Below are 26,300 nucleotides of genomic sequence, written 5' to 3'. Positions count from 1 at the left end.
AAGAAGAGGATGCCGTCCTTGGCTCCGGGCAGCTGGACGTTGTTGATCAGCAGAGCGATCAGGATGAAGTACGGGAACGTGGCAGTGAAGTACACGACCTGCCAGAAGTAAGGAAACTACTTGACCTTTCGTGGCAGAGAAACAAACTGCCAAAAGGTTAACTCTGCCCTGGTTTAGTGCCTTCTCTAGGTGAACATAAGCGTGAACCAGTTTTTCGGTCTCAATCACAGTAAGAAAACAGCATCTCCTACTGTGTGGGTCTGTGGGAGGACTTTTCTTTCCTACATGCTGTGGTATTGGACATCTTGCTGTTTTTTTTTTCATTTTACAAGACTCAGATCTGGGCTTGCAGACATTCCTGAGGTAACACGAGGCCTTGAGGCGATGCGATAACAGGTAACAAATCCCACGCTGGGATCACTCCACATGGAGCCTAAATCCCCCTGCTTAAGTTATCAAACCAGTTTTTCTTCCAAACTGCCGCACACATTCAGTGCCAGCTCCTAAGGCCTGTGGGGCAGCTGCATTCTCTCGGTAAGAGAATGACCTCTGACCTTGCCGGTGGATTTGACCCCTTTGAAGATGCAGAGGTAGACGATGACCCAGGCGAGGAGGAGGAGGCCAAAGAGCTCCCAGCGGACGCCCCCCGCCTGCTCAATGCCACCGGTTATCTCCAGGAGCTTGTGACTGCGGGGTTAAGAACAGAAGGACACACACATACACACACAACAGACACACACACACACGACAGACACACACACACACGACAGACAGACACACACACACACGACAGACAGACACACACACACACACGACAGACACACACACACGACAGACACACACACGACAGACACACACACGACAGACAGACACACACACGACAGACAGACACACACGACAGACAGACACACACACATACGACAGACAGACACACGACACACACACGTCAGACAGACACACACACACACGACACACACACGTCAGACAGACACACACACACACGACAGACACACGTCAGAGATGTCGCCCATGCATCCTTCCAAAGCTCAGCTTTGATTGAGTTTGACTTTTTCCCACATTATTTACGCCGTGGGAGTTCACAACGGGCCACAGAAACAGTCTTCTCTGTACAAGTTTTATTTCTACTCACTCAAAGTACTGCTGGCTGGCAGACTTCAGGTGCGTGGCGTTACCAGGGAAACCGGTAGAACAGTTGCCGATTGCATTCCAGGTGTTGTTACAGGATTGCCATGGAAGCGAGGCCCCGAAGGAGTTGAAGAAGTAGTAGAGGGCCCAGCTCATGAGCACGTTGTAGTAGGTGGACAGCACGAAAGAGATGACCACTGTAGCCAGGCCCACACCTGGGGGGGAGGGGCAAAGGACAGCCAATCAGACACCTCCCTACTGTGGCGTTAGCTACAACACTGGCCTCCTCCTCTGGTGTCTGCTATGTGTGCACCTCCTTCATGTGGGTGGAGCTGTGAACGTAGGGTGGTGTAAATCACCGTTGGAGAGCCCATTCCCTTCATGCTGTGGAAGAAGTATTCATTTGGGGTTTTTTTGGGGTTCTTTTTTTTTGTTTGTTTGTTTACCTCGCTTCTGTGGCACTGCTGACTTACCGTAGGTCAGTTTGAAAGTGAGAACGCAGGATGAGAGAGTTGTTGGTGACAAGAAGGACTGAGGATTTGGGCAATGTGGACAGTTCTCAGGTGTTACTGTACTAGTGTCGTCTACACCGTCGTTAACGGAACCATGAAGGAGCCCTCTCGTAAAAATTCCACATGGAACCACTTCTAGATAGTAAAATATATAGGGAGAAGGAAGTTCCAGAAACTTTACAGTTTCTATTGAGGATTCTTCTACTGTATGTTTACAAGAAGTCCAAACAGGAGTCTCTTGTTTATAGAGCATTATGTTACATGTCTGGGTAATAAAGTCATGATCCACTACGATAGGTTTGGACATGGGCCTGCTGCCTCAGTGAAACAAAAACATTTTGAAACGCAAAAAAAGAAAGAAAAACAAAACAAACAGAGCTTCCAGTTAATTACAGGCTCAAGTCAAAAATCTGGGGATTTTCGTCCGTAATGAAATAAACAGAAGCGATTCTTGTTATAAGCAAAGCCGAGAGGCGGGCGAAGACAGCGAAGGGCAGAGGGAAATGTGAGCCACTATAGTTTCTAACTTGGAAAAAATATTTCGGAGGGGAGGGGGGAATCTTGAAGAGATTCAAACTGTGTGTGACACAAAATGTTCATGTGAGAAGCTTTTCATTCACTAAGTGTTCAAAACAGAGAGTCTAATGTAGTCATGTGTTGTAGGTCTCGCTTTTTTTTAATTGACATTTTCAGTTGACAGCAGGTTTAAAACATCCTAGATGCTGTTGAGTGGAGTCTACTGCGTGAATAGAGCCGAACTAGGAACACCACTCAGGTTCCACCATCTCCATCCGTTTGGTGGGGGTGGATGTGCTTGGGGAATAAAATAAAAATACCCCCCCCCCCCCCCCCCCCAAAAAAAAAGAAAAGTACTTCTACTCATTATCTGTCCACGATCACAAACATTTAACATTGGAAGCTTCTACAAAGGATGTACTGTGTGACCAGTTCGCACTGGAGTTTCAATCAAGAGGACGATCTAAATCCAGACCACGACTAGTTGATTAACTAAGCCGGGGCTTTGCAGAAGAATGCTGCAACTCTGCGTATCAGAAACTTTTCAAAATATTGTGGGGGGTTCTGGCATCGGAATCAACGGAATGTTGCGTGCCCGGGTCGACCCACTGTTCCGGAACGGCTGTCAGAACAGGGGACGAGCCCCTCCGTGCCCGGCCGCATTGGTCCAATCTCATCTGCACGCCCTGAGCCCAGGGGATCAGCTGCAACCTCAACCTGGGCTCACGCAAAGCCCTGCTGCCTTTGTCCTCCCTGGACTGGGTGTTTGGCCCTATACATGCAATTAGGCTGTTGTTCCAGCCCATTGGCTCCACAGAGACACACGCAGAGTGGCGTTCTGGTGTCGAGCGTTCTCTCCCTGTCAGGTCCTGTTGCCTCTGCCGTGCTCAATAACAAGCCGGGCCGGGAACCAGACGCATTCTTTGTCGTTTGTAAACTCATCATGTGAACAGTTAAGAACCAGCCATCACTAAGTCACAACGGAGCTGACTTAATACCCCCTCGCCCCCTCGTAATCCTCCCCATCCTGGCCTCATGTGAGGGTGTGATCCCACAAAAAGGCGGGAAAAAACAATCTGCCAAAACATACACAAGAAATTATGGTTTTAGTCAACTGTAGTGCATGCTACTGTGTGTGTGCATTACTGAGAAGGTTTGAAATAGGTCAAAACACAGTCCAGGGATGTAAATGCTAAACACAGGTGACAGTTGTTTTTACAGGGATGTTAGAGGTGGGCACACTGCAGAACAGCAGTGAAAATGTTTATGTACATTTGAATAACTGACCATATAGGGATCACAGCTACCATGTGTCACAGTAATATCATTCAGAAGAATATGCAGAAAGAACTACCTGGGTATGCACCTCGCATTGCACAGAGCCTTAACCAGGCTGAAATGAGCGATATATCAAGAGACGAACTCGTAAGTTTTGACCGGGTAGACTATCTCTGTCTTTCAGGAGATAAAAAAAAAACTATGGAGAAAAGGTCTGTCGTTAGAACAGGTGATAGAATGCCGTTGAAATTCAAACCCAAGAGAGGAGGTTACTGCTGATGGCTGGGTGCTTGTTTACTGCTTCCCTGAGGATTTACTCATTCGTCATAAACGACTACTTCAAGGTCAATTATCAACGCAATGTTAATAAAGGTAGATTAGATAACTAATTTGACAACTTAAAAGGGGCTGAATGATGTCATTGGGTAAACAAACACTGCCCAGCACAATCAGCATGTGACTTCTGCTCTGTAGCTAACCCGGCTGTTGACTATGTTAATCTATGTTTGCATAAATTCCTCAAATATTACAAATTTCACAGACATTTCTCATCAAGCTAGATACTGTAGCTGTTCACTGATGTCTGGAGTTTAACATTATCCAGAGACTAAGTTTGGAAAATTTGATCAGTTGACTTAAAGGGACTGTCCCACAGTACAAGGTCTCAGCCATCAGCAGATTTGAAATACATTTTGATTTGTTCTTACAAATGTTTTATTTCACATAATGACAGTTAATACACTGCAGTCAGATTGAATAGACATCACCATAATGTGTCCACCATTAAACACAGTCCAGCAAAATGACAAATGAGTGCTGTATGAGAGAGATTAGAAGACACAATGTATAAATGAAAGAACTGTACAGTTAGAGAAAACAGTTGAGACTGAAGAAGTTTATTCAACCACAACAAGAAAACATGGCTTCCATGCTCATGTTTGCTGCATATTGTTAACGTTCACCAACCCCAGACTCTCACCGGTGTTTCTACATGTACCATGGCTTGGTTAAATACTCGATTCTGATTGGCTACATGTGTGCATTGTTTGTAGACGACCACACACACTTCTGTCTATAAAATAAAAATAAATTAAATAATTAATAAAGCTTTCTATAAGCCTAACCCCAGCATGATCTATCTGCCATGTCTGGTATTGTCAGGTCAGATTTTAAGAAACGGATGTTTTGAAACATAAAAGTACCTACCTTTCTTGGATGTGATCACCCACATGTGAGGCTGGTTTGGAACAGATTCCTTTTACATATTTCATGATTATGACAGAGATTAGGGTGATTTCTCACCCTAATCGTGTCAATACTGCTAGGTATTTATTTAGCTGGACAAGCAGCAAAGTCAACAAAAGGACAGTGTGATTGTGTTGTTAAATACTACATCTTAAAATGGCCTCTTGAAAACCACACTACACAATGTGTGATCAGACCACCTGTTAACTAATCTGAATTTAAAACAGCTTACTGTTTTACTCTGTGTACTTTATGACCTAGTAATCTTTGAGCTCTATTTGTTGGGTACAGCTGGCAATGTTTGTAAAGTAGAGTGAACTATTTGCACATAAAAATGATTAATCATGTGGGACTGGATAAAATTGTTTTTACAATTGTGTTTATTTATTAATTTTCTCATTACCTTATCTGAAATAGATGGTTATGAAAGGTGTACAATACAGGTTTCTAAGGATAATTGTGCCAATATATGATATATAGTGCCTTATAATATAAAACTACTGTAATTGTAGTTTGTGAAATGGCCATTGAGTGCCATTCATTTGAAGGGTTTTGGAAATTTTCGAAAGATCTATGTAGAAACACCAAAATGGAGCCTGCTTGATGAATACTTTGAAAGTTTGTTTTCACAGTGTACTGAAAGAAAATGACAAATATGGTGATGATCCTTTCCACGTCAAAGTTCCTGTATGCTATAGATGTTCAACAATACTTAATCCTGTTTGTACAGTACGTAGGCACCTTGTGACACAAAGACAAGAAAATAATAGGTGTGTATATAATCATATATGACCTTTTGTAAATAAAGTATGATGAAGGACAGGGGAAGTACGTTGTGTGTGTCATCACCTTTATAATACTTGTTTAACATAGGAGTGTAGTTTCATATATAATTTCAACAACATGTCTTGTGTTTAAAATGATGGATGTATCTGGTGAAGTGACTATGGGTAAACTATTCTCATTAATAAGGTGGGGTCTAATTGATAACTTTCGGATCTTTTACTATCTGAACACATTCAGTCCATCCTTACAGAGGGTGGGCTGGATGTCTTCAGAACAAGATCATAAAGTTAAAGGGCTGGATCCCTCCTCAGGTTTCAATCCACAGGTTACAAATGTGTAGAAGATGTTTAGTCAGAGTATGGTGCATACCGTCATCTGACAAGACTGCAGTTTTAGGTCAACCTTGTGGTTTCGTGCTGTATCATTGACTCCGAGATACAGTATTACATTCACATAGCAGGGCATCATTGCCTATTTGCTGGACTGTTCCCCGCAGACTCCAAACACATAAATAAAAAAAACAGATTAGAGATCAAATCATAAATCCTCTTTTCTATCTGTCTTTGTGTTTGAGGTGTTAGAAGCCCGGGTGAGGTCACTCACCTTTCAACAAAGGACAGACTTTGGAAAAGGCCAGTACAGGTCCCAGACGTGTGTATTGGCCGAGGGCAAACTCCAGGAAAAGTAGGGGGATGCCGCAGAGAAGCAGCATGGTCAGGTAGGGCACAAGGAAGGCCCCTGCAACAACAAACACAGATTAGTGTGAATCCATGTTCAACGTTTAACACCATTTTTCTTCTTCGATTTAATGATTAAAGCAATATGCTCCCAGATGACACACATTGATTACTCGGTTACAGATTACCCCTTGTTGACCTGGTTTAAGTCAGACATTCAGATAATCAGTATCAGCCCAGATAATCAGCCCGACCATGTAGACAGAAATGACATGCCGTTGTGGAAATAAGATAAATAACATAAGGCCATTTAGTTTGTTTAATAAAAGAGAAAGCTATAGACCTGTTTTATAGGAAAGGTAACCTTAAATGACTTATTTTGTGATCGGGCACTATATATAAAAAAAATATTTTTATTAACTTGACCTTCCAGGGGGGGGGGGGGGGGGGGGCGCGGGGTGCCGTTGGGGGGGGGGGGGCACCCCCCTAATATAATGGTAGGGGAAACACTAGATAAGGAAGAACTACCATCGGTAGTTTTCCATTCAGGTCTACGGAACAATGAGGCCACACCCTGTCCTTAGATACCGTTTCTCCAAACAGTCTACTGTAAGCTCAGGTTGCAGCCTGGCTATAAATCTGAGGGGACTGTACACAACACACATCAACTGAACGGTCATAAACGGCTGTCTATAAGCAACTTTACTATCACTACAACTCCTGTTGCTTGCTATAAGTAAAAGCATAAAAATATTATTTTTTTGTTGCTCAGAGATGTTAAACACTTTTAGATATTTTTATTTATTTACTTCTTTTTTATTTAATTTTTTTACATTGCAGTTTTACATTCACACGTTTTACATTTTCAAATTCAACTGACTTCAAAAACCTGGTCAACTATATGTCTTGGAGACAGGGTGACAGTTAGGACATTCATGATGATTAGGCAGTTTTCTCAGACACAAAATAGGCTGAGAAATATTCACTACTCATTGGTGAGTCTCTTAGCACAGACTTCCTGGTGTCCTGAGCTGGGTTATTGAATTTGTGGTACGGGGGCCAGTTGGCTGAGCGGTGAGGGAGTCGGGCTAGTAATCCGAAGGTTGCCAGTTCGATTCCCGGTCATGCCAACTGACGTTGTGTCCTTGGGCAAGGCACTTCACCCTACTTGCCTCGGGGGAATGTCCCTGTATTTACTGTAAGTCGCTCTGGATAAGAGCGTCTGCTAAATGACTAAATGTAAATGTGGTACAATATGACATAATGCTACGCTATGACATACATAACCACAAATATTAGAATAACTGAAAACAAGGGAGTCAGGTGGCTGAGCGGTGAGGGAGTCGGACTAGTAATCCGAAGGTTGCCAGTTCGATTCCCGGTCATGCCAACTGACGTTGTGTCCTTGGGCAAGGCACTTCACCCTGCTTGCCTCGGGGGAATGTCCCTGTACTTACTGTAAGTCGCTCTGGATAAGAGCGTCTGCTAAATGACTAAATGTAAATGAACAAGGATGACATGGTCATACCATCTGAGGCATTCCTGTATCATTTCCATAACATACAGAAGGCGAAACTACATCAGTTATAAATCAACCTACTGTACCATGGTATCTACAGTGTTCTGAGTTCAGTCACGGGTTGAGAGAGACAAGGAACTGTGCTCCATGAGGAGGAAGCTCGTGAGGCCAACAGTCCTCGGGACTTTCAGACCCTGTCTTAATGTCTCATTGGGGATTGGGGATATAATAATCAGAAGGTTGTCGGTTCGATTGCTGGCTGTGCAAAATGACGTTGTGTCCTTGGGCAAGGCACTTCACCCTACTTGCCTTGGGGGAATGTCCCTGTACTTACTGTAAGTCACTCTGGATAAGAGCGTCTGCTAAATGACTAAAAATGTAAAATGTAAAGAGCGTCTGCTAAATGACTACATGTAAAATGTAAATGTAATGTTCATCCTTAACCTTGTCATTTGTATGGAAAACAAGGTTTATAGTGTAAAGCAAGAGATGAAGTGCCAAGCTTTAAATAGGCTAGGCCCGAAGTAACTCTTTCAATGAATAAGTCAGTAAGATCTTTGTTTTACAAGGACGCATTCGTGTGGACATACACTTCAGGCTATTGCCACATGACAGTTCTTAGGGGCAGCTGTAAATGAAAAGAAAACAAGAATGTATGGAAGAGACAGGTAGAAAAAAAGCACTTTAGTCACAGTTATGCATATTGCGCTTAGGCACTGTACAATGTGTAGCTAGTTGAGATGTAAAAAGGCCAACCAGACAAAGCACGTGCTTACCTCCACCGCTCCTGTAGCACAGGTACGGGAACCGCCATACGTTCCCAAGTCCAACTGCGTAACCCACGGATGCAAGGACGAACTCAAGTCGCCGACTCCAAACACCTCTTTCTGCGGGGACTTTGTCTGCTTTCTCAGGTATCATTACTTCGACATTTGAGGGGGCTTTTATCGCGATATCGGTTCCACCCTGGAATCCCCCTTGGTGACTGGGCAGTTTAGTGGTCAAACACGAATTTTCGGCTCCTATCCCCATTTCAAATGGCTTTCTAGAAATGGCTATCTAAACCGAAAACTGTTAAATTTACCTATATTATGTAAACGTACGGTCAAATCTCATAAAACACACACAAGAACAAATACATATCATTCACGAGGAGCCCAAATACTTTAGTTTAATTGCACAAAGGATGGTCTTTATCGCTAACCTATAAATTGTACGGCTTCCGCACCGGTCTACGAAATTATAACCCAATGCTAGCCCCCCCCCAAAAAATATATATTTTACAAATCTATATAGGCCTACGTTTTACATAGCCTAGTTTACACAGCTATAAATAAAAAGTATCCCCGCGACAGCGTTTTCTCTAGTTAAGATAGTGCCAACCCGCTTCCAATACAATTCCCTGAGTCCCTGATCTCCTCGACACGGTGTCCTGCAAATGTCATACTACCTGCTTATGTAGCGGTGCTTATGTAGTCAGCGATCCAGCCTTACACAATTTTTTGCCGTAACCCGCCCCCCGTGTCGTAGTAGGCTGCCACTACTGTAAACCAATTGTCCACGAAGTGACTCCCTTCCCCTCTTTTGATAATGAACGTCAGACTGCGAGACATTTGGCGCACAACTTAAAATCGTAGCTCAAAAAGCTAAAAATAATAGACAATTGCTTAATAGGTGTGCCAAAGCCACGGTGCGCAGTGTTTGATGTCTGGACAGGAAAGCACTTTTGATATGTGACATTTTAAATTTGTATAACATCAAAATGTAGGCTACAGGGTACATACATGTTTATACACGGGCGTAAGCAAAGAGTGCCCACTACAAAAAAAAATAAAAAAGGACATAGAAATGTAACTGATATTTTGTTTGTCTACTGATTTTAAATCGCTTTTAAATATATATTACTTTTGGAGTTTGTATCTACAGTGTAGCCTATCTAAACTCAAAGCAATACTGTCGAAAAACCTTCATTAAAAAAAGTTATTTCTCTCCCAAGTCGTTATTTTAAACTTACATCCGGTTTTATACTTTTTGATCTTAATTGACCACAATAGGTTATGTATGTTTTTGTCTGTGTTTGCAACTTCTAGGCGGCACCTACTCACACTAAGCCTGCCCTCTAGTGGTGAAGAGTGTCACTCGCACCCAGCAGTTTCGCACTGATGAGTAAAAACATGTAGCGCTGAGTAAAGAGTTCTTTAAAAAAATCGGACAGATTATCTCCGTTGATGCTGATGAGTTATCTGGATTCATGACAGTCGCTCAGTGGTAGAGCATTTGACAACAAATCAAGAGTTGTACGTCACTATGGATAAAACCGTCTAGGAGTCGATATTTATTATTATTTATCCAAGATTTCTTCACGTGTATCCGCCCCTTGTTTTTGCTTCATATGTAGTCTCTCATTTCAGTCAGCAGATGGTGCTGCGGTTTCGGTGCATTTTGGTGTCTCTTCAATGCTTTTCTCCTGTTCCAGGTGTTGCTGTATGTTCCCTTCCGGTCTCCGTACAGGAATTTCTAGAGCATGACGTCAGTTATTCAACCAACAAGAAGCTCAATTCTAAAAAGTTTAGATTTTTCCTTCTCATGAAACTAGCTCATTTTACTTGGTCCAGAAGTGGAATTTCTTAACTTTGGATGGAGGCGGAGTGGAATGAAATACTCTGAATATAACTCGTCATTCTGCATCAGCATGCGAACTTAGTAAAAGAAAAAAAAACATCGACGACGTAGCCTACTCTGCAATTATCTTCATGGAGGAACTGGAGGGTGAGCAATCAGACTTTCTCTTCTGTCAAGTGTCTTACTTGCCCATTATTTGGTAACATGATAAAATTGTGGGAGAGTTAGTCTGTCGTATGCTTTAGAGTGGCATCGGTCTTTGTTTTGTCAGGTCCGACTATCTCCTGAAATTGTTATGGACTTGCCAAACGCCAAGGAATTTGACAGAGTATCTAAACACGACACAATAGTAAATCTTCCCAAGTGCTGCACTCATCCGCGAAAGTGTAGTGAGTGGCGTCTTAATAGTACACACTTGAACCGAAGGAAGCCATTCATTCTACTTAGTACATATTTCAAACCGAGAAAAAATGCGCTGAAATTTATAATTGAATGCCACCTTGTAGGGGACCTTGGATGCATCAGAGAGTACATCATCACAAAATAAACCCTACATGCCCTGCACGATTACCCTAGTGTGAAGCTTGCTATTAACTGTGTTTATGTTGTAGCGCATCTATGGGAACGCTGATCCACTTTCCTATTCATCCACAGGTTCTGAAGAACGCCACTGTGTTGGATGTGGAGGAAAAATTCTAGATTCGTTTCATGTTACAGTTTTCCAAGATACTTGGCACAACTCCTGCTTTCAGTAAGTCTGCTTCATCTAGGCTTTCAGTGCTAGGTGTAAATCTCGTATTGTTTACATGATGGTACAAAAATACCTACCTATGTGTTTATCTGACAAAAATACATACTTTTAAGGGTTATTTTAGCATCAGGAAATGTTTTGATGTCATCAGAGAGACAATGGATTGTTCAGTTAGTGAATTTGCAGCATTTAAACAAGGCATTGTGTGGTCAACAGGTATGCTATTCTGAGCTACAAAGCTTTCAGTGTGTATTCTTAGAATATTCTACTAGTGGAATGCTGCTATTATGATGGCTGGGTGGTTCTAGTGCGGTGTCTCAACCAAACCCTAGCTTCCTGCCTGCTCAACATTCTTTATCCACATTCTGCAGGTTCCAGAGATGAGGATGATGCCCAGATACGGCCTAGCGTGGTGCGGTACAGAGTGTGTCGTGTAGGCTAGATGGTTTGTTGTTCAGTCGGGCTGAGATAGATATCAGTCACACAGTATTCGTTTAGGATCAGGAAGTCAGGTTTGGAATGTCGAACCTCTTTCTGTGGGTGAAACCCCGGGGACTTTGCTCCTGATAGTCCGTGTTTGCCCCTGGGCTTAATCATTGTTTGGATGGATCGTGATATTAACTCTGTGCCCGGCCCAGTGTCTGTACCTGTAACCTGAGGTGAACACATGTCAACAGGACGAGTTGGATTGCTCACACACACCCACACACACACTTTCGCCATGATTGTGACAGATAAACAAGTGCAATGCAGGATTTTCAAGTTAGGGGAATCTTAGATTGAGAGGCAGTCACTAGTGAGAGACTGTGTGTGTGTCTGATCCTTCCTGAGTGCTTTATTAGCTGGGTGAGGGAGAAGCCTTTGGTGACTGGCTGGGACCGAGCTCTGCAGTATCAGGCATTTCCGAGAACGTCTGAATTTAAATACAGGGGACTTTATGGGTCATCCATCTTTTCTCTGCTGAAATGAGCTCAAGAGCTTATATTTCACGCAGAGCTTTTTAGCAGCAAAATGTCCTTGCATAACCTAGGATTTGGTTTCTTTTTTCTTTCTTTTTTCTCTCTTTCTGTCTGTAATTGGCGTTTATAAAGTTGAGCTGCACTTCAACAGTTCACATGCCAAGTCCTTGATGCAGCTGTGTAACTTGCCCTATTTTCCTCCTCCTCTTCCTCTTCCTCCTCCTCTTCCTTAGTCTCTTCCCCTGCCTCGTGCGTGACTGAAAGCAACTCACTCAACTTCTGTCACATAAACCTTTTGGGTGTAGTGTCTGCTGTACACCAGGGTGGGTGTAGTGTCTGCTACACCAGGGTGGGTGTAGTGTCTGCTGTACACCAGGGTGGGTGTAGTGTCTGCTACACCAGGGTGGGTGTAGTGTCTGCTGTACACCAGGGTGGTGTTCCAGACTTCTGTCCTGTCGCCCAGCCAGCTAAGCAGGAGTCCAGCTCTCTGTGTTCAGAACCCCTGGTCCAGACCAGCTCTCTGCGTTCAGAACCCCTGGTCCAGAACCAGCCTTAATCCCTGACAGGGGTGAGAGACACTCCTGCTGTAATCCCAGACCAGACCCTCTCTCCTCTCACCCAGGTCTGGTTTCCGTGTTCGTTCTTTGGTCACGGAGTGAAAATTCCTTTTCCCGCTCCAAAACGGGAGGACGGGAGGGGGGGGGGGTCATTGTTTCACTTTAAAGAAACGAACGGACTCCTTGTTCCAATTTTTTTTAACCCCCATCTCCACCCCCAACCCCCTGCCGTCTTGGGCCATTGTCTATAATCCAGCCCTCCATCCCTTCCTCCACCTTCTCTAAGTTACGCATGGTTGAAGGGTGACGTCATCTGTGTTCCAGTAAAGCCGCTGTTGGGCTGAGAGACATGAAGGTAGACTCCAGACAGCAGCGCGTGCAGCCTGCTTCAGCATTCCCAGACGGCGATTCACAGCCCCGTTACCCAAACTCTGCAGTCTGCAGTGAGCTTTCTCCTCCGGGGGGAAATCTAGAGTAGTTTGGCTTGTCTCGGAACGATCGTCGCGTATCAGAAGATCTCACCCTTTTCTATCTCACGCTGTGATGTTGTTTTCCTACTTAGCGGTGTTCGCCGATGATGTCATCTGAATGTGTTGTTGCTGATCTTCATTCTGTGTCCCTTTGGGGCGCTGTGCGTTTATTGAGGTCACCCCGCTGTGGCTTTGGTCTTGAATGTTTTGGATCTCGTGTGCACCTGCAGTAGTGATCAACCCCCTGACTTCACCCAATCTAATCAGGCCAGGAATGCGAGTTCCCCCTGCTGCCATGCCCTCATTACATCCACACGCTGTGTAGCAGACAGTAACCTATTGATGTTCGCAAATGCAGATAGTTTCACAAACTGAACATTCGCAAAAATAAACAACCTACATGTATTTATAGCTAGGTTTTTCTCCAATGGCACTTTGAAACAGTTTGGCACTGTATAAATGTGCTTGCAGTAAACACTTAATACTAACTACTTCCATAATTACTACACGTATACTTAATTCCGTAATTAGAATGTACCCGTAGGTGTACTACACGACACAAAGGACAAGCAATCTTGAAATGTAGTATTCCCTATAGAATTAATGAACATTTGAGAACCAGACACACACCTTGAGATAAAGGTCCAGAGAGAGACACGGTGTGTCCCCTGGGTGTGTAGGAGGCACTGCCTGTGTGCCGAGAACACTCCAACAAAGGATTCAAGTTGGAATTCCTCAACTAATCTGGATCTGAGGAAATGAGTAATGTTTACCCACTGGTGTGTTTGTGTAGACAGGTTAGTTCATTGTTTTTAACAACCAGTTGTTCTTTACTCTCTCTCTTTTACTCTCTCTCTCTCTCTCTCTCTCTCTCTCTCTCTCTCTCATTCTCTCTCTCTCATGCTCTCTCTCTCTTTCTTTCTAATGACATGTCTTCCCTCTTGTTCTTCGCTCTCTTCCCTCTCAGCAGATGTGTTCCCAGTCTGGTCTGCAGCTGACTGGAGGGTTTCTCAGGTGTTGGTTACAAACAGAGGTCACATGCTGTTTGTTTTGGATCCTGATGTCAGGGCCACGTTTCTGTGAGCTGCAGTTATCAGTCCATACCAGGGCTGTTTGGTTGTGACAGAGGACACTGTGTCTCAGTAGGGCTCTCTTCAGGTCTTTCTCTCACACAGACATACGTGTCTGTGTTGGTCTGTGTAGGCCTGCATGTGTGTACCTTTCTCTCTGTGTGTGTGTGTGTGTGAGATGCACGCTGTAGCCTGGGCTTGTCATCTGGGTTGGTGTTGTTCAAACATGCCATTTAAACAGCGTTCCTTCTTGGCTCACAGTAAATCTTGCGTTCTAGCCAGAGTGTGTGATCCGCCGGACAAAAGCCTCTAATTTAGCGGATGTCCATGTCTGGCCAATGGGAGGGCACCGTCCATGTCTGGCCAATGGGAGGGCACCGTCCATGTCTGGCCAATGGGAGGGCACCGTCCATGTCTGGCCAATGGGAGGGCACCGTTCGCTGTTGCCTCCGCAGCTTCCCTCGCTAATGGGATCCTTATCTGGACGTCCTTTCAGCACCGGGCGGGTTTTCCTCCCAGACCTCCACCAGAACTGACTCAAATCATTTCCTCCTTTTCTCACTTCAAAAAGAAAAGTTTAGTATGGATCCATATATATATATACACATTGTCATTGTGAAACAGCATGCTGTTAAATAATACAATATAAGTTCTCATATAATATACTTTTCTCAACTTTTATTAGAGAGCTTATTTTCCAGGATAGTTTTTTTTGAGTCTTAAAGCTGCTAAACTAGGATTAGCCACACTGCCAAAGTCCTGGGGCTGACCCTGACCCTGAGCCTGCCTCTTGGAACCTGGTTGAACTCTTAGAACCTGCTGGTGCTAGAACAGCCGCAAGGGTAATGCAGGTGGGCCGCCAAACCAATGGAAACTAAAATATGAAAAATGAATACACATCGAAATTTACCAGCCATATATATATCTTTAATAGCCACCATGTAAATGGTTATTAAAATTCGTACACATTTTAAAACAACATTTTGCCTTTAATTCATCAAGACGATCGTTACGCTTGGCACGTTGATGGAAGCCCAACTGACACTTCCGTGTTAACTTGCATGCGCCCACTATGCGCGCATCACTCCGCATATTGCACAAGCAGGTCAACAACTTCCAGTAGTTAGCTCTAGCAGTCACGTTAGTTCTCACAAAATGCCACTTTTTACGAGGAGTTCGGGTCATCTTCCCAAAATGACGATTAAAACGACCGATCCTTGGACCATAGCTTTGCTTGTGAGCTAAATTAAAAAAATTAATCCCCCTGATCCCCCTTAAGTGTAGCTGGTCGTCAAGGTTCCTGTCTAAGAGGTGGTCTAGTCTCCTGTCCCTCCAACAACTGGAACACATTAAAGGGTCTGGAATGTTCTGTGAGGGTTTAGGCTGGTTTAGGTGCTGTTCTGTGTGCACACGTGAATCCCTCTGTGACTTTGCTTGTAAAAAGAGAGATTTTCAGACTCCCAGGTGGTGGGAGAGAGAGAGGGAGAGAGGGAGAGAGGGAGAGAGGGAGAGGGGGAGAGGGGGAGAGGGGGAGAGGGGGAGAGAGAGAGCCAGGTCAGTCCCTGGATAATTTCCCTTTCATCCACATACCTCTCAGATTGTCTGCAGGCCTTTGAAATCAAACCCCACACTCATCCCGCTCACCTTGAAGTGCGGTCTCTCTGAGGCGCTGCTCTTCCCTGCTGAAAGCCTTCCTTTGTTCTCCTCAGGGCTGATCGAGTCTTCTGCTGCTTGTTTGTCCCGTCTCCCTCCAGGTGCTCTGAGTGCTGCGATCACCTGACCACCTGGTACTACGAGAGAGATGCCAAGCTGTTCTGTCGTAAACACTACTGGGAGAAGTTTGGAGGACTGTGCCAGGGCTGCTCTCTGCTTATGACCGGGCCCGCCATGGTGAGTCGACACGCTGCAGTCCTGTCTCTGGCTAGCGGCGCTAACGACACGCTACAGTCCTGTCTCTGGCTAGCGGTGCTAACGACACGCTACAGTCCTGTCTCTGGCTAGCGGCGCTAACGACACGCTACAGTCCTGTCTCTGGCTAGCGGCGCTAACGACGCGCTACAGTCCTGTTTCTGGCTAGCGGCGCTAACGACACGCTACAGTCCTGTCTCTGGCTAGCGGCGCTAACGACGCGCTACAGTCCTGTCTCTGGCTAGCGGCGCTAACGACACGCTACAGTCCTGTCTCTGGCTAGCGGCGCTAACGACACGCTACAGTCCTGTCTCTGGCTAGCGGCGCTAACGACACGCTGAAGCTGAAGCTAATGACCTGCGATGTGGGCAGGGTCGTGGTAGTGGGGGAGGGGGAGGGATACTGAGGTCATGACAGCCAGTGCTTTCCACCCCGGGCTGCGGTAAGCGACTCACAGTGGGTCTAGTGGTCTTCTGCAGAGCAGATGAAGTGCTTCTGGAGGTTGTCCTGGTGGGGGGGCAGGTGGTCTTGGTGGGGGGGCAGGTGGTCTTGGTGGGGGGGCAGGTGGGGGGGGGGCAGGAGGTCCTGGTGGGGGGGCAGGAGATCCCCCCCCCACCCACAGAGCTGCTCCAGCATCTTCCTGTTTGTTGCGGGTGGGTTTTGGAAGATCAAGCATCTGTTATTAAGGGAATGTTTAAGCTCCACTGCCTACGTGTCAAAGCTGTGTTTGTCTTCTAAGCTGCAAGCATGAGCTCATGGCTATGCTATGGAGGAGGACAGGAGAGCTGGATGTGGAGAGGAGAGCTGGATGTGGGTTTGGGGTTTGTTAGTACTGTGCAATGCAGTGCCAATGTATTGACTTGGAAGTGCTGCGTTTTCAATGCAGGCTAATTTGTCCACTTCTGGGGCACGTAACCAGTAAGTTCACAGTAAGAAAAGCTGACCGAATCAGCAATGGGGTTGTCATATAAGGAGCTTTTGTCTTTGGACTGAACTAATGTGGGTCTCTATGACCACATGAGTTTGCCAGTAAAGCAAAACACATAATGGACCCTTTTATTGAGTCTTGGTTTTGCCGGACGTGGGGTGCCAAGGATTTTTGGCAAAGTTGTAGCTGGCAGCCTCCTACTCCCCAGCCGCACTAGCGTGGTGTCCAGCAGAGCGATGGTGTCCAGCAGAGCGATGGTGTCCAGCAGAGCGATGCTGTCCAGCAGAGCGATGCTGTCCAGCAGAGCGATGCTGTCCAGCAGAGCGATGGTGTCCAGCAGAGCGATGGTGTCCAGCAGAGCGATGCTGTCCAGCAGAGCGATGCTGTCCAGCAGAGCGATGCTGTCCAGCCGAGCGATGGCAGCGCTGTGCGACGCAGCTCCCTTCAACTGTTCTGAACAGTAGGGATGACTGAAGTGACACGTTACATTTTAAGGATGTAGCGACCTGTTTTTGGTCGTTTTCTATCACAGTTTCATTGTTGTCTGGAGCTGCAGAGAACACCAGTCGTCAATCCCAAATGTTCCTTCCTGATGACTCATCTCTCGGTCACTCTGTCACTGTCACTCTCTCTGTCACTCTCTCTCTGTCACTCTCTCTCTGTCACTGTCTGTCTCTGTCTGTCACTGTCTGTCACTGTCTGTCACTGTCTGTCACTGTCTGTCACTGTCTGTCACTTCCTGTATCTGGGGTCAGGTGGCTGAGCGGTTAGGGAATCGGGCTAGTAATCAGAAGGTTGCCGGTTCGACTCCTGGCTGCCACAAATGACGTTGTGTCCTTGGGCAAGGCACTTCACCCTACTTGCCTCGGGGGAATGTCCCTGTACTTACTGTAAGTCTCTGTCAGTGGGGATCCGCTGACGGATGGCTCCCGTCCTCCAAGGAGCTCTCACTCAGCCAGGGTGACATCACTACACACGAAGGCCTGTCACACTGACTCATAACCTGCCTCATGGAAGGGGGTGGGGGGGGGGGGGTAGGAAAGGAGAGAGTGGAAAAAGCCCTTCTTCACAAACCACAGAGGTGTTATGAAGGTTTTCACCTCTGTGCCGCGTTCCGGCCTTCACATCTGGCGAGGAGCTCAAGTTCTGGCACATCTTCTGGTAACATGGCTTTACCACCGGGGAATGTGAGCCACAGAGAAACACCCGGGGTCCCGAGGGCTCCCCACCAGAGCCCGGGCTGTTAGCGCTGGTGCAGACTAGCTCCACACTGTCCAGACCTCACCTACGCCTGCCCCCACACAGACGCCCCTGAGCTATGGTCCCAGAACACACCACTTGGTCTCTTATCTCTCGGTGTCTGTGAGAGAGCATGTATTCTGTGGGTGTATCGAATTGTCTCATGTTGTGTAACAGCCATCCAGACAGCTAGCCAGACGTGCAGTGTGTAATGTGATTTGTAGGGAGTGAAACCTTGAGGGGGAGGGGGGGGGGGGGATCAGGCTGTGTGCGTGAGATGGCCCAGAGGGTGTTGTAGCGACGGTGTGAACGTCTGACTCGACCGACTGATCCGAAGTGAAAAGGGGGCGGGGCTGGAGAGGTGACATCATCGCGGGTCACAGACAAGAGCAGGTGTTACAGGCCCCGCCCCCTCAGAGGGCAGGGCTGCACGCACACCTCAGCTTAACACCTCCACACCTCTCTCTGCCTCCACTCTCAACCCTGCTTCTGTACGCTGCTCCTGTGAGGAACACAGCTGGAAACCGACCCGCTCTGTGTCTGTGTGTGTGTTCACCAGGTAGCCGGGGAGTACAAGTACCACCCAGAGTGCTTTGTGTGTCTGAGCTGCAAGGTGGTGATCGAGGACAGGGACACGTACGCTCTGGTGGAACGCTCCAAACTCTACTGGTGAGACACCCAACTGGAGATGCTGCTGCTGCTGCTGTTGTTGCTGCTCTTGTTGTTGCTGCTGCTTGTCATTTCTGGTTTATAAACGCCTGAGAAAAATGTGTGTCTGTTGTGTTAAGATGTGGATGTTTATTTGGGGTAAGTTGTGAGACATGAAGGCATTGTGGCATCTTTTTCTCATCTTTCAAATCCAAACCCTGACCTCCCTCCTCTCTCCTCTCTCCAGTGGGAAGTGCTACAAGCAGGTGGTGCTAACGCCCATGTTGGAGAAGCCAGAGTCCCTGCCCCACACGGTCACTCTGCTGTCCATGCCCTCGGCCACTAACGGCCAGCGGGGGTTCTCTGTATCCCTGGTGGGGGACTCGGGCGCTGGGACGGCCAGCCTGCAGGTCAAAGAGTGAGTGGGGGAGGGTGGAGGGTTGGGAGGGTGGGGTGGAGGATGGAGGATGGTGAGGGAGGGTAGGGGGGTGGGGTGGAGGATGGAGTATGGTGAGGGAGGGTAGGGGGGTGGGGTGGAGGATGGAGTATGGTGAGGGAGGGTAGGGGGGTGGAGGGAGGGGTGGAGGATGGAGTATGGTGAGGGAGGGTAGGGGGGTGGAGGGGGTGTAGCTGCCTTATGTAAGACTTGTGATTACAGGTTGGCGTGATGACAGGGAGCAGATGTTAGGAACAGATGTTCGTATCGCTGACTGCGCGGCTCGTGGGTCTCCCCTGCCTCTGACCTCTGTCCTCTTCCAGGGTCCGAGGGATGCACATCAGCCCGGAGGTTCGCAACGCCATCCACGTTGGCGACAGGATCCTGGAGATCAATGGACTTCCTGTCGGAAACTTGATGGAGGATGAGGTGGGTTCTTTGCGGCTGCCGGCCGGCCGCCGGTCGCTCGCGAAAACGGATCGTATCTCTGCGGGAGCTCCCCAGCGGTGTTCGATCAGCGCTGCACATAAATACACGACAATGTTGGGGGAACATGTGACGGGTGCATTCCGTCCGTTCCTCCCGTCGTGAGCGCATTCCTCCGCTGGGAGAGGGCGCTCTCTGGAAGCTCTCTGGAAGCTCTCCAGCGCAGTCTCACCTTAAAACTGAGTTTGATGAATGCTCTGCATTCCAGCATTCATTCACAAGTCAGCTTTAACCTTCCTGTTTACCCTCAAGCTGCTTTCCAATCACAGTTCAGCAGGCTAGATTTATGTTGTGGAACTAGCCAGTTCTGGGTTGTCATTAACCTGTTATGATTGGAGTCCTGCCTATCTCCATGTTATTCCAATCCCTGGTCCTCCTATGATAGTCTGGACATGTTTTTTTTTTCTTTTCAAGGGCGCAAAAAAAAAGTGTCAGTTTGAGCTGATTTATGATTGGTCCTTCGCAGGTGGATGACCTCATCCATCGGACCAGTCAGACGCTGCAGCTGCTGATCGAGTACGACCCCGTCCGGCAGCGATTAGACCAGCTCAGGCTAGGCTCCTCCCACAACCGTCTGGGCGTGCCCGCCACCTCACGCATGCGCCTGTCCTCTCCGCCGGACGGCGTCCTGGAGCGGGCGGACGAGGTGGACGACAGCTCTCTGAAGAGACGCTCTCTGAGGTACGGCGCCATCAGCCAATCACGGCACGCCCCGCCCACCAGATACGAGGAGGGGAAAAACGGTCTACTTCCTGTGCTGTCGTGTCGTGTGTGTGGTTTCCTGCCCGGCTGATGTCACTTCCTCCTCTGGTTTGCAGACGCAGCAACAGCATCTGTAAGTCCCCGGGCCCCACCTCCCCCAGGGCACAACACTTCCTGTCGCGGGACATCGGGCGCTCCGAGTCGCTGCGCTCCTCCAGCAGCTGCTCCCATCGGATCTTCCGCCCCTGTGACCTCATCCACGGAGAGGTGCTGGGGAAGGGCTTCTTCGGCCAGGCCATCAAGGTCAGCTCACACACACACACACACACACACACAGCCACCCGTCGGTCTGTGTCTCACACACTGCCAGCGTAGTTTGTCTTGGCTCACCCAGACCTGCTCCTGGACAGCAGACCCACCAAAGCAGAATGTTTCTGACCCGGATCTCAGTTCAACCCCCAGCCAGCCAGGCAGACACACACACACACACACACACACACACACACCCTCAGCTGAGCTCTGGTCCTCTCCCTGCTCTCCTCCAGGTGACCCACAAGGCCACAGGAGAGGTGATGGTGATGAAGGAGCTGATTCGCTGCGACGAGGAGACTCAGAAGACCTTTCTGAAGGAGGTGGGTAGTCCAGCAGGGTTTGTCCAGCCGGGGTCTGAACAGCCAGCCTGTCTCCAGAAAGACCTCACACACGCCCCAGCTGGACGTGGGGTACCTCAAGTCTGAAGGGGGGGGGGGGGGGGGGGGTGCTTTTGATTCCAGCTCGGATAAAGCGTTTCCCAAATGTGGAAAATGTTACGAGAGATTATGCGGTTTGGTTTGAAATAATAAATGTGGACTTAAGATTCTGTTCTTTTTTTTTAAAGATTTAAATCTACTTGTTTTGGGTCTCCCTCTCTCTCTGTCTCTGTCTCTCTCTCTCCGCTCCAGGTCAAAGTCATGAGGTGCCTCGACCATCCCCACGTTTTGAAGTTCATCGGCGTCCTCTATAAGGACAAGAGGCTGAATCTAATAACTGAATTCATCGAAGGAGGCACACTGAAGGATTTTATTAGAGACATGGTGCGTAGAGAATACTTACTTCACTTAACCCGCCTCCCCAGGTCCTGAAATATCCTTGCGTGGGTCTAAGGGCCTGCTGTTTACCAGCGGACCCTGTGTGGGAAGGCCTGGACCTGGGGTAACCTAGGCACAAGAAGCCCCATGGCTCCAGGGTGGCCCTGGCTTGCATGTTAACCAGCAGTGGCCAGGGAGTGAATGTAGCAAACATTCCCAGGGTTTTTTGAAGAGGTTGTTGTTGCTGTGTGTTGATAGATTCCTCCTAGCCAATGGGACGTTGCTCTGCTAGAGCACTCGGTCTCTCCTTAGCTCTGTGGGCTGATCTAATATACCCTGTTGATGGGCCTCACTTGTTGGTTATTGTTCATGTTCAGGGTCTGTGCTGTACTTTTTTTTTTTACTTTTTTTTTATAACAATCAGGTTTGCATGCATACAGACACACAAATTTATGAGACATTCTGTGTTAATAAGTGTGTGTGTGTTAATAAGTGTGTGAGCATCAACACTAGTCAGGGTCCCACCTATTCATGACTTGTTTGCTTGTTCCTCTGGGTTTTGACAGGACCAGTTTCCATGGGAACAGAGGGTGAGCTTTGCAAAGAGCATCGCTTCTGGAATGGTGAGTTCCAGAGAACGTTCCCATTGGTTGATGGGACCTTCCCTCCCCCCCCCCCTGTAGACACTAGCTTCCCTGTGTTCTGGGGGTCTATGGAGCACTTGAACAACAGGCTTAAAGGGCCGGCGCACTCAATCAACTCCAACTGTCCTGTGTGCCTGTGTTTCATTAGCGCCCCCTCCTCTCCCCTCTTTGTTTATTATCTCATGGAAACATCACGTCCCCCTACTGGCTGGTTCTGATGGGGGCGGGGAGGGGGAGGGGGAGGGGGGGGGGGTCGTAGGGCTGGCGCCGGCGACACGAGAGAGACCCCCCCTGTGCTGTTGCCGTGGCGATTAGCCCCATGGTTACTGTAGTCCATAGTCCCTTTCTTCACGCTCTTCAATCTCTCATCTCAGCCCCCCTCGTTATCTAGGCACCACATGTAAAGCAGGATCTCAAGATGATGTGTTAAATTAATCTCTGTCTCTCTCTCCCTCCCCTCCAGACATATCTTCATTCAATGAGCATCATCCACAGAGATCTCAACTCCCACAACTGCCTAATTAAACTGGTAGGTGTCTTCACTGGGAGAACGGAGGGAGGAGCAGAATGGGACCCCTCCTTTTCTCACAGCTACACTGATTCAACAGCTTCCAAGTAACTGCTGAGGGGAGTGCTGGTGTGCTGAACAGGGCAGCACTGCAGGGCTCAGTGAGTAACTGCTGAGGGGAGTGCTGGTGTGCTGAACAGGGCAGCACCGCAGGCTAACTGCTGAGGGGAGTGCTGGTGTGCTGAACAGGGCAGCACTGCAGGGCTCAGAGGGGTGTGAGCTGGCTCGCTCTGTGTGTTTGATGAGAGAGTGACAGGGGGAGCCACCCTTCTTTGTGACCAGGCCAAGTCCTGTCTGAGCCTGCCAGACACGGGCTGTGTTGCTGCAACAAGCCCCACATCTCACAACAACACGCAGGGTGAGCCAGAGCTGAGAGAGGCCATGCTGTGGTACGCTCAGCCTCAGCAAGTCTCTGCCTGTCAGCTTCAGCGACGTACGGGGGAAAGGTGGCGGGGGGGATTCGAACCATGCAACCTCTCGATCTACTGTCAGATTCTCTACCCACTGGGCTAAACCCCTCGGTCTGACCCGGGAAGGAGCCGTCCCTGATTCTGTTGACCTCTGACCTTCTGGTGGTCTCCAGGACAACACGGTGGTGGTGGCGGACTTCGGGCTGTCGCGGCTCGTCGTGGAGGAGAAGGTGAAGCACCCGCCTCCGGAGAAAAGCACCAATAAGAAGAGGGTGTTCAGGCGCATCGACCGCAAGAAGCGCTACACGGTGGTGGGGAACCCCTACTGGATGGCCCCCGAGATGCTGAATGGTGAGAGGGGAGGAGAGGAGAGGAGCATTTGGGGGAATAAGGGGGCGGGGGTTGGGGGTTGATAGTCATCGCTCAACTCATTCTGCTCTTCCTCCAGGTAAACGCTACGATGAGAAAGTGGACATCTTCTCCTTCGGGATCGTGCTCTGCGAGGTGAGAATGTGCTTGTTTGTGACGAGGGTCCATCTTTAATGTCTGGATTCAGACTGCTTTGCCCGCGGTGTTGGGGAGCTGTGCGTTCTAAACTCCCGTCTGTCTCAGATCATCGGGCAGGTGAATGCAGACCCAGAGTGCCTTCCCAGAACCCTGGACTTCGGCCTGAACGTGGAGAAGTTCATGGAGAAGTTTCTGCCTGACGACTGCCCGCCTGCTTTCTTCCCATTGGCTGTGGCTTGTTGTGATCTGATTCCAGAAAACCGGTAGGTTCACTGGAAACTAAATGGTAGTTTAACGGACTTAAAGCAACAATAGGTAGCGTTATTAAATATATTCAGGTATGAAAAAACAGCCTATTCTTGTCTTCGGTGCTTTCAGCTCAATTTTGATTGACAGCCGCATCACAAAATAAGCCAAGCAGGAAAGCCCGCCTCGTTGAAGGCGATTGGCTGGAAAAGTGCTGGAACATAATTGACTGGAAAGTAAAAGGCCGCTCCAAATGAATGTTTACAGCAGAACCACAGGACCCTTAGAGGGAGAGCGCGTCATCTCTCCCCTGGAGACGGTATCCAGGCAGCCAGCGCTCAGATATCATCTCTCCCTCCTCCAGGGACACGCTCCCCCTGCCAGACCACTTCCCCGTGTTCCCCTCAGTCTGCCTGGCCTCTAACCTCTACTTACCCCCTCCCCCCCCACCCTGTTATTCCTCCCCCTGTCACCCCCCCCCCTCTCTCTCTGTATCTCTCTCTCTGTGTCTCTCTCTCTCTCTGTCTCTCTGTCTCTCTCTCTGTCTCTCCTGTCTCCCTCCCCTGCTCCCCCCAGGCCTGCCTTCCAGAAGCTGGAGGACTGTTTCGTGGCTCTGGCCCTCAGCCAAGAGATGGGCATCCCTCTTCCGGCGGAGCTGGACGAGCTGCAGCAGAGCCTGTCCCGCCTGCACCCTCCCAGAGACGAGTCCCCGGCCCCGAGCCCCACACCAGCGCCCCCTGCAGGCTCCAGCCCAGCCGACACCTAGCCCCTGGCGCAGCCCCCCGCCCCCCTCTCTCAGCCCCTCCAGAGGCCCTCCTGGGGGGAGGCAGGCAGGGGAGAGGAGAGGGGGGAGATTGACTGGACTGTTTTTTTATTTTTTTTTATAACCTGGATAACCTGAGCAGTCTGGATCTGGCTCCTCTTCCTGTGTGGTCATGTGACACGTGTGAAGTGGAGATAAGGGGAGGAGCCACATTTCAAATAAAGACTATGGGGAACTTACCTGGAAGCATTTCTCCCCCCCCCCCCCCCCCCCCCCACCCCCCACAATCTCCCCTCTACTTTTACCCCCCAAAAGTGCACACCAGGAAATGCAAGGTCTTCCACATCTGGTCTCTGTTTACTCCTGAAGTCATGTGGCTCTGTCGCTGTTTAGAGAAGATGACTCCCTGTTGAGAGGGTGCGACCTGGTGCTCCTGGTATCAGGCCTCATGAGGAAGCCATGTTGTTTTGGTCTTCCCTCCCCCCCCTCCACATCTCCACGCTCAGGCTTGAAGCGATGCACTACATGCTACGTGTTGAATGTGGAGATCCGTTCCTGCCTATGGTGAAACTGAGAGGTTCTTCCATATCACCGTGAGCAGGGAAAAGGAGTGAGTCTGGCTGAGTTGACGTGTTGGAGTGAGTTTAGGACAGGGCTGTGGAGGGAGAGAGAGAGAGGCATGTGGCTACACTACAGCGGGGTGCGAGGAGAGCGAACACCGACGTTACGCTGTGGGAAAACACCTTGCTGCGGAGCTTCTTCAGGAATAAGGGAGACTCGGAAGCTTAAACCGACCTTCATCTTGAAATGTTACTGATCATAGATGTTTGGTTAGAGCAACACAAACTCACTACCACTGGTTGTGTTACTACAGTAAGTGCACTCACCTTTTTTACTTGCCGGTGGACCACGCAAAATAAATCATTTTGTATTATAAGGCTTTAACTGACACAGAGTTACTGACGAATTATGTACAAATACATCACACTAGCTGAATGTTTTCCAGTGAATTTAACTATTTCAATGAAGATTTTTAGTATTTGATTAAATGAAACGGTAATTATCAAGTGTTGATTAAAAGTGTTGTTAGAATGCGAGGTGACATTGGTGCAACATCATAACAGATCTCCGTGTTGCAGCTGCTGAACAATTTCGCCTGGTTTCTCCACCCTCGCTAAAAGTGACCTGTACAAATAGAACTGGATTATATATATTTGTATCAATTTTGCTGTAAGAAATGTATAGAAATGTAAATAATATGCCCGTATAAGATGGCATTTTCTTATGGGAATCAAGGATTTGAAGACGTTTTGTAGAATGATTTACAACTTTCCATTTTTTCGTTTTCTTTGCTAGCATCGTGTTCTAAGGTACTGACTACAAGTTTTAACCACTATTGCTTGTATCATCCTAGCGTTTCATGAATAAAACGATCAAAACGTGCTAATTTGTCTTTCTGGTGTTCATTTGTGGACCAAAACGCCTATATGGGTGCTCTGGTGGCCAACTGGTTAAGTGCGCCACTGATGGGTGCAGTTCCGTACGCTACCACAGGGTTGCGCTAGCACACCATATTGCCAACGCGGTAATGGTTCCTCACGAGTCTGTTCTTTAAACAGGGCTGAAGATGAGTGAATAAC

The 26,300-nt window shown here is 48.1% G+C and overlaps 2 protein-coding genes across 4 annotated transcripts in view; one reads left to right on the top strand and one right to left on the bottom strand.

Annotated features, from left to right (window-relative positions):
• The window catches only part of si:ch211-225b11.1 (uncharacterized protein LOC561694 homolog), a 15,485-nt gene extending 6,392 nt beyond the window's left edge, over positions 1–9,093 (bottom strand). The window contains exons 1-5 of one of the 2 annotated variants that reach the window (XM_067227608.1): positions 8,456–9,093; positions 6,087–6,221; positions 1,151–1,361; positions 555–687; positions 1–98 (exon numbers count right to left, since the gene is read on the bottom strand). The exon at positions 1–98 is cut by the window's left edge and continues 37 nt beyond it. In XM_067227608.1, the coding sequence (XP_067083709.1) occupies positions 1–98; positions 555–687; positions 1,151–1,361; positions 6,087–6,221; positions 8,456–8,711 (833 nt within the window). In that variant the 5' untranslated portion in view covers positions 8,712–9,093. Of the gene's footprint in view, positions 99–554; positions 688–1,150; positions 1,362–3,528; positions 3,704–6,086; positions 6,222–8,455 lie in introns of those variants that run through there. The other variant, XM_067227609.1, reaches the window with a different exon arrangement.
• A 1,129-nt stretch (positions 9,094–10,222) lies between these two features.
• limk2 (LIM domain kinase 2) lies at positions 10,223–26,103 on the top strand. Of its 2 annotated transcripts, XM_067227606.1 has the most exons (16): positions 10,223–10,448; positions 10,956–11,052; positions 15,863–15,998; positions 18,743–18,852; positions 19,079–19,249; positions 19,591–19,696; positions 20,220–20,434; positions 20,572–20,758; positions 21,001–21,087; positions 21,397–21,528; positions 22,089–22,145; positions 22,630–22,695; positions 23,318–23,495; positions 23,593–23,648; positions 23,757–23,914; positions 24,474–26,103. In XM_067227606.1, exons 1-16 carry the CDS (start codon positions 10,433–10,435, stop codon positions 24,661–24,663), a joined length of 1,962 nt encoding a protein of 653 aa, XP_067083707.1. In that variant the 5' UTR covers positions 10,223–10,432; the 3' UTR covers positions 24,664–26,103. The 2 variants fall into 2 exon arrangements, with proteins under 2 accessions (XP_067083707.1, XP_067083708.1); XM_067227607.1 differs by lacking the exon at positions 22,089–22,145.
• The last annotated feature ends 197 nt before the right edge of the window (positions 26,104–26,300 follow it).

The sequence above is a fragment of the Osmerus mordax genome, chromosome 24 (assembly GCF_038355195.1).
Source record: "Osmerus mordax isolate fOsmMor3 chromosome 24, fOsmMor3.pri, whole genome shotgun sequence".
Classification (NCBI taxonomy): Eukaryota; Metazoa; Chordata; class Actinopteri; order Osmeriformes; family Osmeridae; genus Osmerus; species Osmerus mordax.
Note: the sequence above shows the minus strand (reverse complement) of the source record. Positions and strands in the feature narration are given on the sequence as shown.